This window comes from Coturnix japonica, chromosome 22, assembly GCF_001577835.2.
Source record: "Coturnix japonica isolate 7356 chromosome 22, Coturnix japonica 2.1, whole genome shotgun sequence".
Lineage (NCBI taxonomy): Eukaryota > Metazoa > Chordata > Aves > Galliformes > Phasianidae > Coturnix > Coturnix japonica.
In genome coordinates, this window is record NC_029537.1 from 1,081,683 (window position 1) to 1,095,153 (window position 13,471).

A 13,471-nucleotide genomic window follows, 5' to 3' on the forward strand; every position below is an offset into this window, starting at 1 on the left:
TGCTCCCCTTGAGGTGCTCCTCCATCTGCTCGGCCCGCAGCCCGCCCAGCGCCACGGCGAGCAGCGCCAGCCCGGCCCGCCACCGGCCCGCCGCCATCTTGCCTCCTCCTCCCCCAAAGCTCCGCGAGCCTATTGGTCAGCGTCTTCCCAGAACGGCGAGGCCATTGGTCAGCTCAATCCGCCTTCCGCAAGAATCCTGATAGACGATTCGGCTGCGCTGCGTGTCTGTCAGAGGTGGGGGCGGGGATAACGCTCAGTGCTCCAATTAAAGGACACTTCCTGAAGCCCCGCCCCCTTAGTGGGCGTGGTCAGACACAAGGGGGCGTGGCCTGTCTGGGCTGGCTCCTCCTAGAACAAACGAGGCCATTGGTCAGCTCGCTCCCTTCCGCAAGATCCTGACAGACGATTCGCTGGCGGCGTGTCTGTCAGCTGAGGGCGGGCTAAGGACTAACTCAAGGCTACTTCCGGCTCATTTCTTAGCCACGCCCCTTTAGTGGGCTGGCCAGCCCCCCGAGGGGGCGTGGCATGGCGGCGGGCTGACACCAACATGCGCGGCGGGCGGCGGGCGGCGGCGCGGGGGGACCGGGAGTAACCCGGGACCGGGAGCAGCACCGGGACGGCCGCAGCTCGGCAGCGTCGCCGCCTCCTCTCCTCCCCCCCTCCTCCTCCTCCTCGCCTCCCCGTGGCAGCGCGGTGGGCGCGGGGACAGCGTGATCCTGGGCATGAAGGTTGGAGGAGAGCACCAAACCGGCGGCTCCAACGCGAGGCCCGATCCGTGGACCGAGGGCAGCGAGGCTGCTGCTCCGCCTCTACGGCTTCGGGCTGGGACCGGGCACCGGGCAGCGAGTGGCCTTCGCGAGCTGAGACCGGTCGGTAACGCCTCCATCCACAACGGGACGTGCCCGAGCGCTCGCAGGATCTGGTGGTTCAAGGCCTGGTGGGCACCGAAAAACCGGGGGGATGACACGGGGGGAGCACCGGGGGCACCAGGACACGTCGGCGTTGCTTCGTGTCCGGGTTTCAGCCCCTACGGAAGGACGAACAGGCCAAGACCTACGTGCTGTGCACGCAGCGCCGGCCCGGGCTGCCATGGCTGCTGCACCGAGAGCCGACGGCCACATCGTGGTGGTGGAGGAGAAGAAATCGCTGCTGCCCCTTTGGCTGCAGGTGATTCTGATCGTGGGGTTGTTGGTTCTGTCGGGGATTTTCAAAGCGGGGCTCAATTTGGGGTGATGGCGTTGGGACCCATGGAGCTGCGCATCGTACAGAACTGCGGCACCGACAAAGAGAAACGATACGCCAGGAAGATCGAACCCATCCGGAGGAAAAGGGAAAATTACCTGCTGTGTTCATTGCTGCTGGGTAATGTATTGGTTAATACCACCCTCACCATCCTCCTGGACGATCTTCATCGGGTCCGGGATCGGAGCCGTGGCGGCTTCTAGCCATCGGGATCGTGATCTTGGGGAGATCGTCCCCCAGGCGCGTTTGTTCACGTCACGGTTTGGCCGTCGGAAGCCAACACCATCGTGCTCACCAAGAATCTTCATGCTGGTCACGTTCCCCCTTTCGTACCCATTAGTAAACTGCTGGATTTCATCCTTGGCCAAAGAGGATCGGCACCGTGTCAACAGGGAGAAGCTGGTGGAGATGCTGAAGGTGCACGGAGCCTTATAATGATTTAGTGAGGGAGGAGGCTGAATATGATCCAAGGGGCTTTGGAACTGCGCACCAAAACAAGTGGAGGATGTGATGACCCCATTGAGGAACTGCTTCATGATCAGCAGCGACGCCATCCTGGACTTCAAAACTATGTCTGAGATCATGGAGAGCGGCTACACCCGCATCCCTGTCTATGAGGAGGACGATCCAACATCATGGGACATCCTCTATGTTCAAAGACTTGGCCTTTGTTGACCCCGACGACTGCACCCCCCTTAAAACCATCACTAAGTTCTACAACCACCCCGTGCACGTTGTTTTCCATGGACACCAAGCTGGACGCCATGCTGGAGGAGTTCAAGAAGGGTGAGAGGAGTCGGGGGGGACGCTGCTGGACTCTGCTTTTCCCTTTCACTGCTGCTTTTCCCTTTCACTGCTGCTTTTCCCTTTCACTGCTGCTTTTCCCTATGGCGGTTGCTACCTGGCTGCTCTCCAGGGCTGGGGCTGCATGGCATGGTGCTCTATGGGGCTCTATGGGGCCTATGGGGCTTATGGGAGGGCACAGATAGTAGTGAAGAAGTAGGGGTGGCTCTGTTTACTCCATAGGCAGCATTGAGTGGGCAGAGCTGTCCCTGCGGAGCTTCTGGAAACACTGGGAGGGTGTTTACGCGCTCTTTGGTTTTAATTACTGGCCCTGGAGGCCCTTGAAATGCTGCTGGGAGTTGCACAGCTCACTTCAGCTCCCTCCTCCAGGCCCTGCTTTGCTCTCCTGGCTTCACACCGGCCCCATAACCCCTCAAGGAGGGGCTGTGAACCAGCCTGGGACCCCACTGCACCCGCTGCCCCCACTGCCTCCCCAGCTCCCATTAAGCTCATGGCTGCATCCCGCTGGCAATGGGGGTATTTAGGGGTACGGCGGTTCGCCTGCTCCTTCATGCTGGGATTTAGGGGATCCGGCACTTCCTCCTGCAGCCAGAGCTCTGCTGCAGCTTGGGCAGGATTTAGCAGATCCGAGCCAGGCTGATCCTTCATGGTAAAGCAGCCTGGAGGCTGCGCGCTCCGTCCCTGCCTCCCCTCCATGCCCACATTCCCCCTGTACCCCGAGATATTATCACACTCAATGGCAGCTCAGCTCCCCCCCTTCCCAAAAAGCAGAGGGGAGCAGGGCTGCGTTCTGCCACCCCAATGCTGGAGCTGGAGCTGGAGCTGGAGCTGGCCCAGCTGCTGGCGTCGGCTTTCCCTCCTCTGAATCCTCATTAAAGGATTTGAAGCGCGGTGGCTCTGATCACAAAACCTCGACGGCCCTTGTTGCTGTTTGTGCTGGGTCAGAGGTGGGGAGCTGAACCCCACTCAATGCCCGTCCCCATATCCTGCTGCTCTTGGTGTGAGCACAGCACAGGGATGGGGTGCTTCACCCCTCAGGCTTTGCTTGTTACGTGGTGGCTCCTTCCTTTCCCCTCACTTCAAACCCTGCATTACAGAAGGGGAAGATCCAAACCTTCACCTGAGCTTTTGGGATGCAGCTTTTGGGGTTCATGGTGTGAGTGGGATCTCTGCCCTTTGCTCTCATCCCCTCTGCACCCATGGGAGGAATCGCACCGTGACTCATTGGGGCTGGTCCTGTGTGGGTGCAGGTGACACCAGCCAGGTCCTTGCAGCTCACATCCCCTTGGCTGCATCCATCTGGCCAAGCCCTTATAACCACAATGAGGCGTCCCCAGTCCTGCGGGCACCTCTGCCCTTAATTGCTGTCATTAAACGGGGCAGGAGCGCCAGCCCAGGGCTGGTTCAGGTCGTTATGCCTTTATTGTCCCTGTGCAGGGAGTGTGGTAGGGTTGAGCACTTGTCTGACGTCTGTCTGTCTGTCTGTGTGTCTGCAGGGAAATCACACCTGGCCATTGTACAGAAGGTGAACAACGAGGGTGAGGGGGATCCCTTCTACGAGGTGCTGGGGCTGGTGACGCTGGAGGACGTCATCGAGGAGATCATCAAGTCGGAGATCCTGGATGAGTCGGATGCTTTTGGTAGGTGTGGGGTTCAGCCCCGTGTCCCTAACGTGAGAGCCGGGTGCCACCCGCTGCTCTGTCCCTCCAACAGCAGCCGAAGAAAATCGCAGCAAGAAGAGGACGGGCAACCAGAAAGGCAAGAGGGATTTCTCAGCCTTCAGAACCCCGTCAATGAGCAGAAGGTGAAGGGTCCCCACAGCTGCTGCTGGCTGCTCACCGCTTCCTCTCCACGGGTGAGTCAATGGCAGAGTCTGTGTGGCTCCATCACTTTGGTTCGGTTCCCTTCTCGTTGCTCTGTAGCTGAAATCAGGCAGGTTTTGCTGTTTTTCCTGCACTGCTCTTACCCTGCTTGCTGCTGGGGGGAGCCCTGCCTGCCCTGTGTTATTGCAGAAGGGAATGTTGGGGCAGCGGCCTCGTCCTGCTATGAGGATCCATGGGATGGGGATGTGGAAGTGCCATGGTTGGGTGGGAGACCTGAAGGCAGAGAGCTTTGACTGTGACACCTGCTCTCTTCCTGTCTGTCCTCAAGATTGAGGCTTAGGTTTCCCAGCAGGAAGTCCCATCCACATCCAGGCCCTGTAGCCGGGTCTGGGGACCTGAGTGATGCCCTATGAGGCTGCTGGAGGTGCCAGACCAGCCATAGTTCAGCTCTGCCCATCCTGTCTCCCTCTCAGAGGTGACGCTCTTCACACCCAACTTCATCTCCGAGAAGATCCTCCTGCGGCTCCTCAAGCACCCCAATGTCATCCAGGAGCTGAAGTTTGACGAGAAGAACAAGAAAGCCCCAGAACACTACCTCTACACCAAGAACAAGGCGGCCGACTACTTCATCCTCATCCTGCAGGTACCGTGGGGTGGCAGCGTCCCCACAGCCCCCATTGCCCCCATTCCCCTCAATGCCCCCTATATCTACCCATTACCCCCACAGCCCCTATATTCCCCCATATCCCCCACTGCCCCCTATCTCCCCCCCACAGCCCCATTGTCCCCCCACCCCTCACTACCCCCGCCATGAACTCCCCATTAACCCCCTATAGCCCCTATATCCCCCCCCATAGCCCCATATCCCCCCATATGCCCCTATATAACCCCTATATCCCCCCATAGCCCCATATCCCCCCCCATATCCCCCCTATATCCCCCCATATCCCCCCCATATCCCCCTATATGACCCCATATCCCCCCCCCACTGCCCAAATCCATGCTCCCACTCCCCTATTGTCCCCCACTGCCCCCTATATCCCCCCAGAGCCCCATTGCCCCCCTGCCCCCCATCCCCTTATATGCCCCCATTGGGTCCCATCGATGTGACACCCAGGGTGCTGCCCATCACCCATCAGCTCCTTCCACCCACCCAATGCAGTGTTACGGGGCTGACTTCTGCCTCTCCATTGCAGGCAAGGTGGAGGTGGAGGCTGGCAAGGAGTGCATGAAGTTTGAAGCAGGAGCCTTCTCCTACTATGGGGTGATGGCCATCAGCCCCCTCCTGTTTCAGGTGAGCACCCAGGGTTCCATCCTGCCCTGTGCCATCAGCCCATGTCATGTTGTCCCCCTCTACCCACCCATCCTCAGCCCTTGGGCTGTTGTTTGCCATGTTGGGAAGCTGAGTTACTGGGTGTTCTCCATGTTGGGAAGCTGATTTATTGGGTTCCCTCAGCACCTCAGGCCTTGTTAACACAGCACTGGTTCTCATTCCATGGGGCTGCATTGGGGATCAGGCAGATCCCGGTGCTCCTGCAGGAGTAAAGGCAGTTCCTCAGCCTTTGAGGGGACAGCACTGAGCTCCTGTTGTCACAGGGGTCCCGCCACTGCCCTCCCCCCCCCTTTTATCCCACCTATGGATGCAGCATTGAGGGGCTGCATCCATGGGGTGAGGAGATACCAGCCCCCCTGTGCCTCATTCATCCATCACCCCTTTCCCTTCTGAGCCCACCTTGGGTCTGGAGCAGCCAAGGGACCTGAGCCAGCCCCTGACCCATCCCTGACCCCATCCCCATCCACAGAGACCCGCTCCCCATCCACGTCAGCGGCCTGAACCGCTCGGCTTCTCTTTGCCACGAACGCTCCGACTCCGTTTCATCCCCGTCGGCGGCAGCAACAACCAGCTCAGCCCCGCGGCTCCGTACGTGGCCGACTTCAGCGCGCGCTCTCACTGACCTGCAGTTCGTTAAGGTGAGGTTTAACGGGCCGGGTTGGGATGTTGTGATAACACACGTGTCTTATTATGGGTTTCCTTTGGTCCAGATCACGAGGCAGGAGTATTCAGAACGGCCTGACCACGTCCCGTATGGACAGTTGTCCCAACTTCCGGACAGCGGATCTCCCAAACCCGATGGACCAGAGAAAACGGAGCCGCGGATGAAACCACGAGTCTGTTGAACGAGAGGAACTGCCTGGGCCGCCGCAGCACCCACGGCCCCATCGAGAACTCCATGTGAGCCGCCCGTGGGTCGGGGCCGAGCTCCGCATACGGTTCCAATGGGAGCAGCGCACGATGATGATGGAGGAGGGACAAGGCCCAGGACGGGCCGGCAGGACGCGGAGCCCGGAGGGTCCCCATGTGTGTGAGCTGAATCCTCCGCTCGCTGCAGCTCAGGGAGTTCAGGTCCCGCAGGCCGGGGCCTCCTCCTGCCCTCAGACCCAGCGCCGCATCTTTCTTCCTTCTTCTCCTTCCCCCTCCATCATCCACCTCCACCCCTCCCCAGCCGCCCCCCCCCTTAAACATGATGGAAGCGAATTGAGGAGGGGGGGGGTGTGATCGATGACTCAGGGAAGTGCTGCAGCCCCGGGGTGGGGGCTCGGGGGGGCACAAAGCTCACACAGCTCGGAGACCAAAGGACGGCAATGGGGGGGGGGGGGGGCTCATAAAGCTGGGACCCCCCCCATCACAAGCACAACGCCCCGCCGCCATTAAGTTATTGAGATAACCCCCCCATTGCCGTCCTTTGGTCTCGAGCTGTGTGAGCTTTGTGCCCCCCCCGAGCCCCCACCCCGGGGCTGCAGCACTTCCCTGAGTCACATCGACACCCCCCCCCTCCTCAATTCGCTTCCATCATGTTTGGGGGGGGGGCGGCTGGGGAGGGGTGGAGGTGGATGATGGAGGGGGAAGAAGGAAGCAAAGATGGCGGCGCTGGGTCTGAGGGCAGGAGGAGGCCCCGGCCTGCGGGACCTGAACTCCCTGAGCTGCAGCGAGCGGAGGATTCAGCCTCACACACATGGGGACCCTCCGGCTCCGCGTCCTGCCGGCCCGTCCTGGGCCTTGTCCCTCCTCCATCATCATCGTGGCTGCTCCCATTGGAACCGTATGCGGAGCTCGGCCCCGACCCACGGGCGGCTCACATGGAGTTCTCGATGGGGCCGTGGGTGCTGCGGCGGCCCAGGCAGTTCCTCTCGTTCAACAGACTCGTGGTTTCATCCGCCGGCTCCGTTTTCTCTGGTCCATCGGGTTTGGGAGATCCGCTGTCCGGAGACTGGGGACAACTGTCCATGCGGGACGTGGTCAGGCCGTTCTGATACTCCTGCCTCGTGATCTGGACCAAAGGAAACCCATAATAAGACACGTGTGTTATCACAACGTCCCAACCCGGCCCCGTTAAACCTCACCTTAACGAACTGCAGGTCAGTGAGAGCGCGGACGCTGAAGTCGGCCACGTACGGAGCCGCGGGGCTGAGCTGGTTGTTGCTGCCGCCGACGGGGGATGAAACGGAGTCGGAGCGTTCGTGGCAAAGAGAAGCCGAGCGGTTCAGGCCGCTGACGTGGGATGGGGAGCGGGTCTCTGTGGGATGGGGATGGGGTCAGGGATGGCTCAGGGGCTGCTCGGGTCCCTTGGCTGCTCCCAGACCCAAGGTGGGCTCAGAAGGGAAGGGGTGATGGATGAATGAGGCACAGGGGGGCTGGTATCTCCTCACCCCATGGATGCAGCCCCTCAGTGCTGCACCACAGGTGGGATAAAAGGGGGGGGAAGAGAATGCAGGACCCCCATGACAACAGGAGCTCAGTGCTGTCCCCTCAAAGGCTGAGGAACTGCCTTTACTCCTGCAGGAGCACCGGGATCTGCCTGATCCCCAATGCAGCCCCATGGAATGAGAACCAGTGCTGTGTTAACAAGGCCTGAGATGCTGAGGGAACCCAATAAATCAGCTTCCCAACATGGAGAACACCCAGTAACTCAGCTTCCCAACATGGCAAACAACAGCCCAAGGGCTGAGGATGGGTGGGCAGAGGGGGACAACACGACACGGGCTGATGGCACAGGGCAGGATGGAACCCTGGGGTGCTCACCTGAAACAGGAGGGGGGCTGATGGCCATCACCCCATAGTAGGAGAAGGCTCCTGCTTCAAACTTCATGCACTCCTTGCCAGCCTCCACCTCCACCTTGCCCTGCAATGGAGAGGCAGAAGTCAGGCCCCGTAACACTGCATTGGGGTGGGTGGAAGGAGCTGATGGGTGATGGGCAGCACCCTGGGTGTCACATCGATGGGACCCAATGGGGGCATATAAGGGGATGGGGGGCAGGGGGGCAATGGGGCTTTGGGGGGATATTAGGGGGCAGTGGGGGACAAGAGGGGAGATGGGAGGCATGGATTGGGGCAGTGGGGGAGGGAAATGGGGGTCGATATAGGGGGATTGGGGGGGAAATGGGGGTGATATAGGGGGGATTGGGGGGGGAAATGGGGCTATGGGGGGATATAGGGGGTATATGGGGGCATTGGGGGGGAAATGGGGCTGTGGGGGGGGATATAGGGGCTGTAGGGGGATAATGGGGAGTTCATGGCGGGGGTAGTGAGGGGTGGGGGGACAATGGGGCTGTGGGGGGGAGATAGGGGGCAGTGGGGGATATGGGGGGGAATATAGGGGGCTGTGGGGGTAGTGGGTAGGATATAGGGGGCAGTGAGGGGATGGGGGCAACTGGGGCTGTGGGGACGCTGCCACCCCACGGTACCTGCAGGATGAGGATGAAGTAGTCGGCCGCCTTGTTCTTGGTGTAGAGGAAGTGATGCGGGGACCTTTTGTTCTCCTCATCAAACTTGAGCTCCTGGATGACGTCGGAGTATTTGAGCAGCCTCAGCAGGATCTTCTCGGAGATGAAGTTGGGTGTGAAGAGCGTCACCTCTGAGAGGGAGACAGGATGGGGTCAGGGCTGAACTATGGGCCGGGTTTGGCACCTCCAGCAGCCTCATAGGGCATCACTCAGGTCCCCAGACCCGGCTACAGGACCAGAATGTGGATGGGACCTTCCTGCTGGGCAAACCTAAGCCTCAATCTCAAGGGCAGACAGGAAGAGAGCAGGGTGTCATAGTCAAAGCTCCCTGCCTTCAGGTCTCCCACCCAACCATGGCACTTCCACATCCCCATCCCATGGATCCTCATAGCAGAACAAGGCCGCTGCCCCAACATTCCCCTTCTGCAATAACACAGGGCAGGCAGGGCCCCCCCAGCAGCAAGCAGGGTAACAGCAGTGCAGGAAAAACAGCAAAACCTGCCTGATTTCAGCTACAGAGCAACGAGAAGGGAACCGAACCAAAGTGATGGAGCCACACAGAGCTCTGCCATTGACTCACCCGTGGAGAGGAAGCGGTGAGCAGCCAGCAGCAGCTGTGGGGACACCTTCACCTTCTGCTCATTGACGGGGTCCTTGAAGGCTGAGAAATCCCTCTTGCCTTTCTGGTTGCCCGTCCTCTTCTTGCTGCGATTTTCTTCGGCTGCTGTTGGAGGGACAGAGCAGCGGGTGGCACCCGGCTCTCACGTTAAGGGGACACGGGGCTGAACCCCACACCTACCAAAAGCATCCGTCTCATCCAGGATCTCTGACTTGATGATCTCTTCAATCACATCTTCTAAAGTGACAATTCCCAGGACTTCATAAAAAGGATCCCCTTCTCCTTCATTGTTTACTCTTTGTACTATAGCCAGGTGAGACTTGCCTGCAGACACACAGACAGACAGACAGACGTCAGACAAGTGCTCAACCCTACCACACTCCCTGCACAGGGACAATAAAGGCATAACGACCTGAACCAGCCCTGGGCTGGGCGCTCCTGCCCCGTTTAATGACAGCAATTAAGGGCAGAGGTGCCCGCAGGACTGGGGACGCCTCATTGTGGTTATAAGGGCTTGGCCAGATGGATGCAGCCAAGGGGATGTGAGCTGCAAGGACCTGGCTGGTGTCACCTGCACCCACACAGGACCAGCCCCAATGAGTCACGGTGCGATTCCTCCCCATGGGTGCAGAGGGGATGAGAGCAAAGGGCAGAGATCCCACTCACACCATGAACCCCAAAAGCTGCATCCCAAAAGCTCAGGTGAAGGTTTGGATCTTCCCCTTCTGTAATGCAGGGTTTGAAGTGAGGGGAAAGGAAGGAGCCACCACGTAACAAGCAAAGCCTGAGGGGTGAAGCACCCCATCCCTGTGCTGTGCTCACACCAAGAGCAGCAGGAATATGGGGACGGGCATTGAGTGGGGTTCCAGCTCCCCACCTCTGACCCAGCAGCAAACAGCAACAAGGGCCGTCGAGGCTCAGAGCCACCGCGCTTCAAATCCTTTAATGAGGATTCAGAGGAGGGAAAGCCGACGCCAGCAGCTGGGCCCGCTCCAGCTCAAGCTCCAGCTCCAGCTCCCGCTCCTGCTCCAGCTCCAGCTCCAGCATTGGGGTGGCAGAACGCAGCCCTGCTCCCCTCTGCTTTTTGGGAAGGGGGGGAGCTGAGCTGCCATTGAGTGTGATAATATCTCGGGGTACAGGGGGAATGTGGGCATGGAGGGGAGGCAGGGACGGAGCGCGCAGCCTCCAGGCTCTTACCATGAAGGATCAGCCTGGCTCGGATCTGCTAAATCCTGCCCCAAGCTGCAGCACAGCTCCGGCTGCAGGAGGAAGTGCCGGATCCCCTAAATCCCAGCATGAAGAGCAGGCGACCGCCCCGTACCCCTAAATACCCCCATTGCCAGCGGGATGCAGCCATGAGATTAATGGGAGCTGGGGAGGCAGTGGGGGCAGCGGGTGCAGTGGGGTCCCAGGCTGGTTCACAGCCCCTCCTTGAGGGGTTATGGGGCCGGTGTGAAGCCAGGAGAGCAAAGCAGGGCCTGGAGGAGGGAGCTGAAGTGAGCTGTGCAACTCCCAGCAGCATTTCAAGGGCCTCCAGGGCCAGTAATTAAAACCAAAGAGCGCGTAAACACCCTCCCAGTGTTTCCAGAAGCTCCGCAGGGACAGCTCTGCCACCTCAATGCTGCCTATGGAGTAAACAGAGCCACCCCTACATCTTCAGCATTGACTCTGTGCCCTCCCCATAAGCCCCATAGAGCCCCATAGAGCCCCATAGAGCACCATAGAGCCCCATAGAGCACCATGCCATGCAGCCCCAGCCCTGGAGAGCAGCCAGGTAGCACCGCCATAGGGAAAAGCAAGACTAAAAGGGAAAAGCAGCAGTGAAAGGGAAAAGCAGCAGTGAAAGGGAAAAGCAGAGTCCAGCAGCGTCCCCCCCCGACTCCTCTCACCCTTCTTGAACTCCTCCAGCATGGCGTCCAGCTTGGTGTCATTGAAGACAAAGTGCAGCGGGTGGTTGTAGAAGCGGGTGATGGTCTTCAGCGGGGTGCAGTCATCGGGGTCAACAAAGGCCAGGTCCTTGACAAAGAGCAGGTCCACGATGTTGGATCGGTCCTCCTCATAGACGGGGATGCGGGTGTAGCCGCTCTCCATGATCTCAGACATAGTGTTGAAGTCCAGGATGGCGTCGCTGCTGATCATGAAGCAGTTCCTCAATGGGGTCATCACATCCTCCACTGTTTTGGTGCGCAGTTCCAAAGCCCCTTGGATCATATTCAGCTCCTCCCTCACTAAATCATTATAAGGCTCCGTCACCTTCAGCATCTCCACCAGCTTCTCCCTGTTGTACACGGTGCCGATCTCTTGGCCAAGGATGAAATCCAGCAGTTTACTAATGGGGTACGAAAGGGGGAACGTGACCAGCATGAAGATCTTGGTGAGCACGATGGTGTTGGCTCCGACGGCCAAACCGTGACGTGAACAAAGCGCCTGGGGGACGATCTCCCCAAAGATCACGATCCCGATGGTAGAAGCCGCCACGGCTCCGATCCCGGACCCGATGAGATCGTCCAGGAGGATGGTGAGGGTGGTATTAACCAATACATTACCCAGCAGCAATGAACACAGCAGGTAATTCCCTTTCCTCCGGATGGGTTCGATCTTCCTGGCGTATCGTTTCTCTTTGTCGGTGCCGCAGTTCTGTACGATGCGCAGCTCCATGGGGTCCAACGCCATCAACCCCAAATTGAGCCCGCTGAAAATCCCCGACAGAACCAACAACCCCACGATCAGAATCACCTGCAGCCAAAGGGGCAGCAGCGATTTCTTCTCCTCCACCACCACGATGTGGCCGTCGGCTCCTCGGTGCAGCAGCCATGGCAGCCCGGGCCGGCGCTGCGTGCACAGCACGTAGGTCTTGGCCTGTTCGTCCTTCCGTAGGGGCTGAACCCGGACACGAAGCAACGCCGACGTGTCCTCGGTGCCCCCGGTGTCTCCCCCCGTGTCTCCCCCGGTTTGTTCGGTGCCCACCAGGCCTTGAACCACCAGATCCTGCGAGCGCTCCGGGCACGTCCCGTTGTGGATGGAGGCGTTACCGACCGGTCTCAGCTCGGCGAAGGCCACTCGCTGCCCGGTGCCCGGTCCCAGCCCGAAGCCGTAGAGGCGGAGCAGCAGCTCGCTGCCCTCGGTCACACGGATCGGGCCTCGCGTTGGAGCCGCCGGTTTGGTGCTCTCCTCCAACCTCATGCCCAGGATCACGCTGTCCCCGCCGCCCACCGCGCTGCCACCGGGGAGGGCGAGGAGGAGGAGGAGGGGGGGGAGGAGAGGAGGCGGCGACGCTGCCGAGCTGCGGCCGGTCCCGGTGCTGCTCCCGGTCCCGGTGTTACTCCCGGTCCCCCCGCGCCGCCGCCCGCCGCCCGCCGCCATGTTGGTGTCAGCCCGCCGCCAGGCCACGCCCCCTCGGGGGGCTGGCCACGCCCACTAAAGGGGCGTGGCTAAGAAATGAGCCGGAAGTAGCCTTGAGTTAGTCCTTAGCCCCGCCCTCAGCTGACAGACACGCCGCGCAGCGAATCGTCTGTCAGGATCTTGCGGAAGGCGGAGCGAGCTGACCAATGGCCTCGTTGTTCTAGGAGGAGCCAGCCAGACAGGCCACGCCCCCTTGTGTCTGACCACGCCCACTAAGGGGGCGGGGCTCAGGAAGTGTCCTTTAATTGGAGCACTGAGCGTTATCCCCGCCCCCACCTGACAGACACGCAGCGCAGCGAATCGTCTATCAGGATCTTGCGGAAGGCGGATTGAGCTGACCAATGGCCTCGCCGTTCTGGGAAGACGCTGACCAATAGGCTCGCGGAGCTTTGGGGGAGGAGGAGGCAAGATGGCGGCGGGCCGGTGGCGGGCCGGGCTGGCGCTGCTCGCCGTGGCGCTGGGCGGGCTGCGGGCCGAGCAGATGGAGGAGCACCTCAAGAGGGAGCACTCGTTGTCTAAACCCTACCAGGGTGAGGAGGGGAGCGGGGCTGGGGGGCAGCCGGGAGTTACGGGTCGGTGCCTCGAGGTTCGGTACCGACCGGCGGTGTGGGCCCCACAGGAGTGGGATCGGCCACGGCGGGGCTGTGGGAGCTGCAGGGGAACGCGATGGTGATGGCGCAGTACATCCGGCTCACACCCGATGTGCAGAGCAAGTGGGGAGCGGTGTGGAACAGAGTGGTGAGAGAACGGGGGGTATGGGGGGGCATGGGGGGTATGGGGTTTGAAGGGGGGTATGTGG

General features: G+C 60.4%; 2 protein-coding genes and 1 pseudogene across 3 annotated transcripts in view; 2 read left to right on the forward strand and 1 right to left on the reverse strand.

Annotated features, from left to right (window-relative positions):
* LOC107323588 overlaps positions 1 to 6,212 on the forward strand; it is a 6,345-nt pseudogene extending 133 nt beyond the window's left edge.
* Positions 6,213 to 6,601: 389 nt separating this feature from the next.
* On the reverse strand, positions 6,602 to 12,674 carry LOC107323633 (metal transporter CNNM4-like). Its single transcript, XM_015882921.2, has 7 exons — positions 11,160 to 12,674; positions 9,451 to 9,594; positions 9,232 to 9,375; positions 8,613 to 8,782; positions 7,951 to 8,050; positions 7,272 to 7,444; positions 6,602 to 7,198 (listed from the first exon to the last, which is right to left on the reverse strand). Exons 1-7 carry the CDS (start codon positions 12,631 to 12,633, stop codon positions 7,004 to 7,006), a joined length of 2,400 nt encoding a protein of 799 aa, XP_015738407.1. The 5' UTR covers positions 12,634 to 12,674; the 3' UTR covers positions 6,602 to 7,003.
* Positions 12,675 to 13,054: 380 nt separating this feature from the next.
* The window catches only part of LMAN2L (lectin, mannose binding 2 like), a 5,778-nt gene continuing 5,361 nt past the window's right edge, over positions 13,055 to 13,471 (forward strand). Inside the window, exons 1-2 of one of the 2 annotated variants that reach the window (XM_015882918.2) lie at positions 13,055 to 13,202; positions 13,292 to 13,410. In XM_015882918.2, coding sequence (XP_015738404.1) covers positions 13,082 to 13,202; positions 13,292 to 13,410 — 240 coding nt within the window. In that variant the 5' untranslated portion in view covers positions 13,055 to 13,081. The remainder of the gene's footprint in view (positions 13,203 to 13,291; positions 13,411 to 13,471) is intronic. The other variant, XM_015882919.2, reaches the window with a different exon arrangement.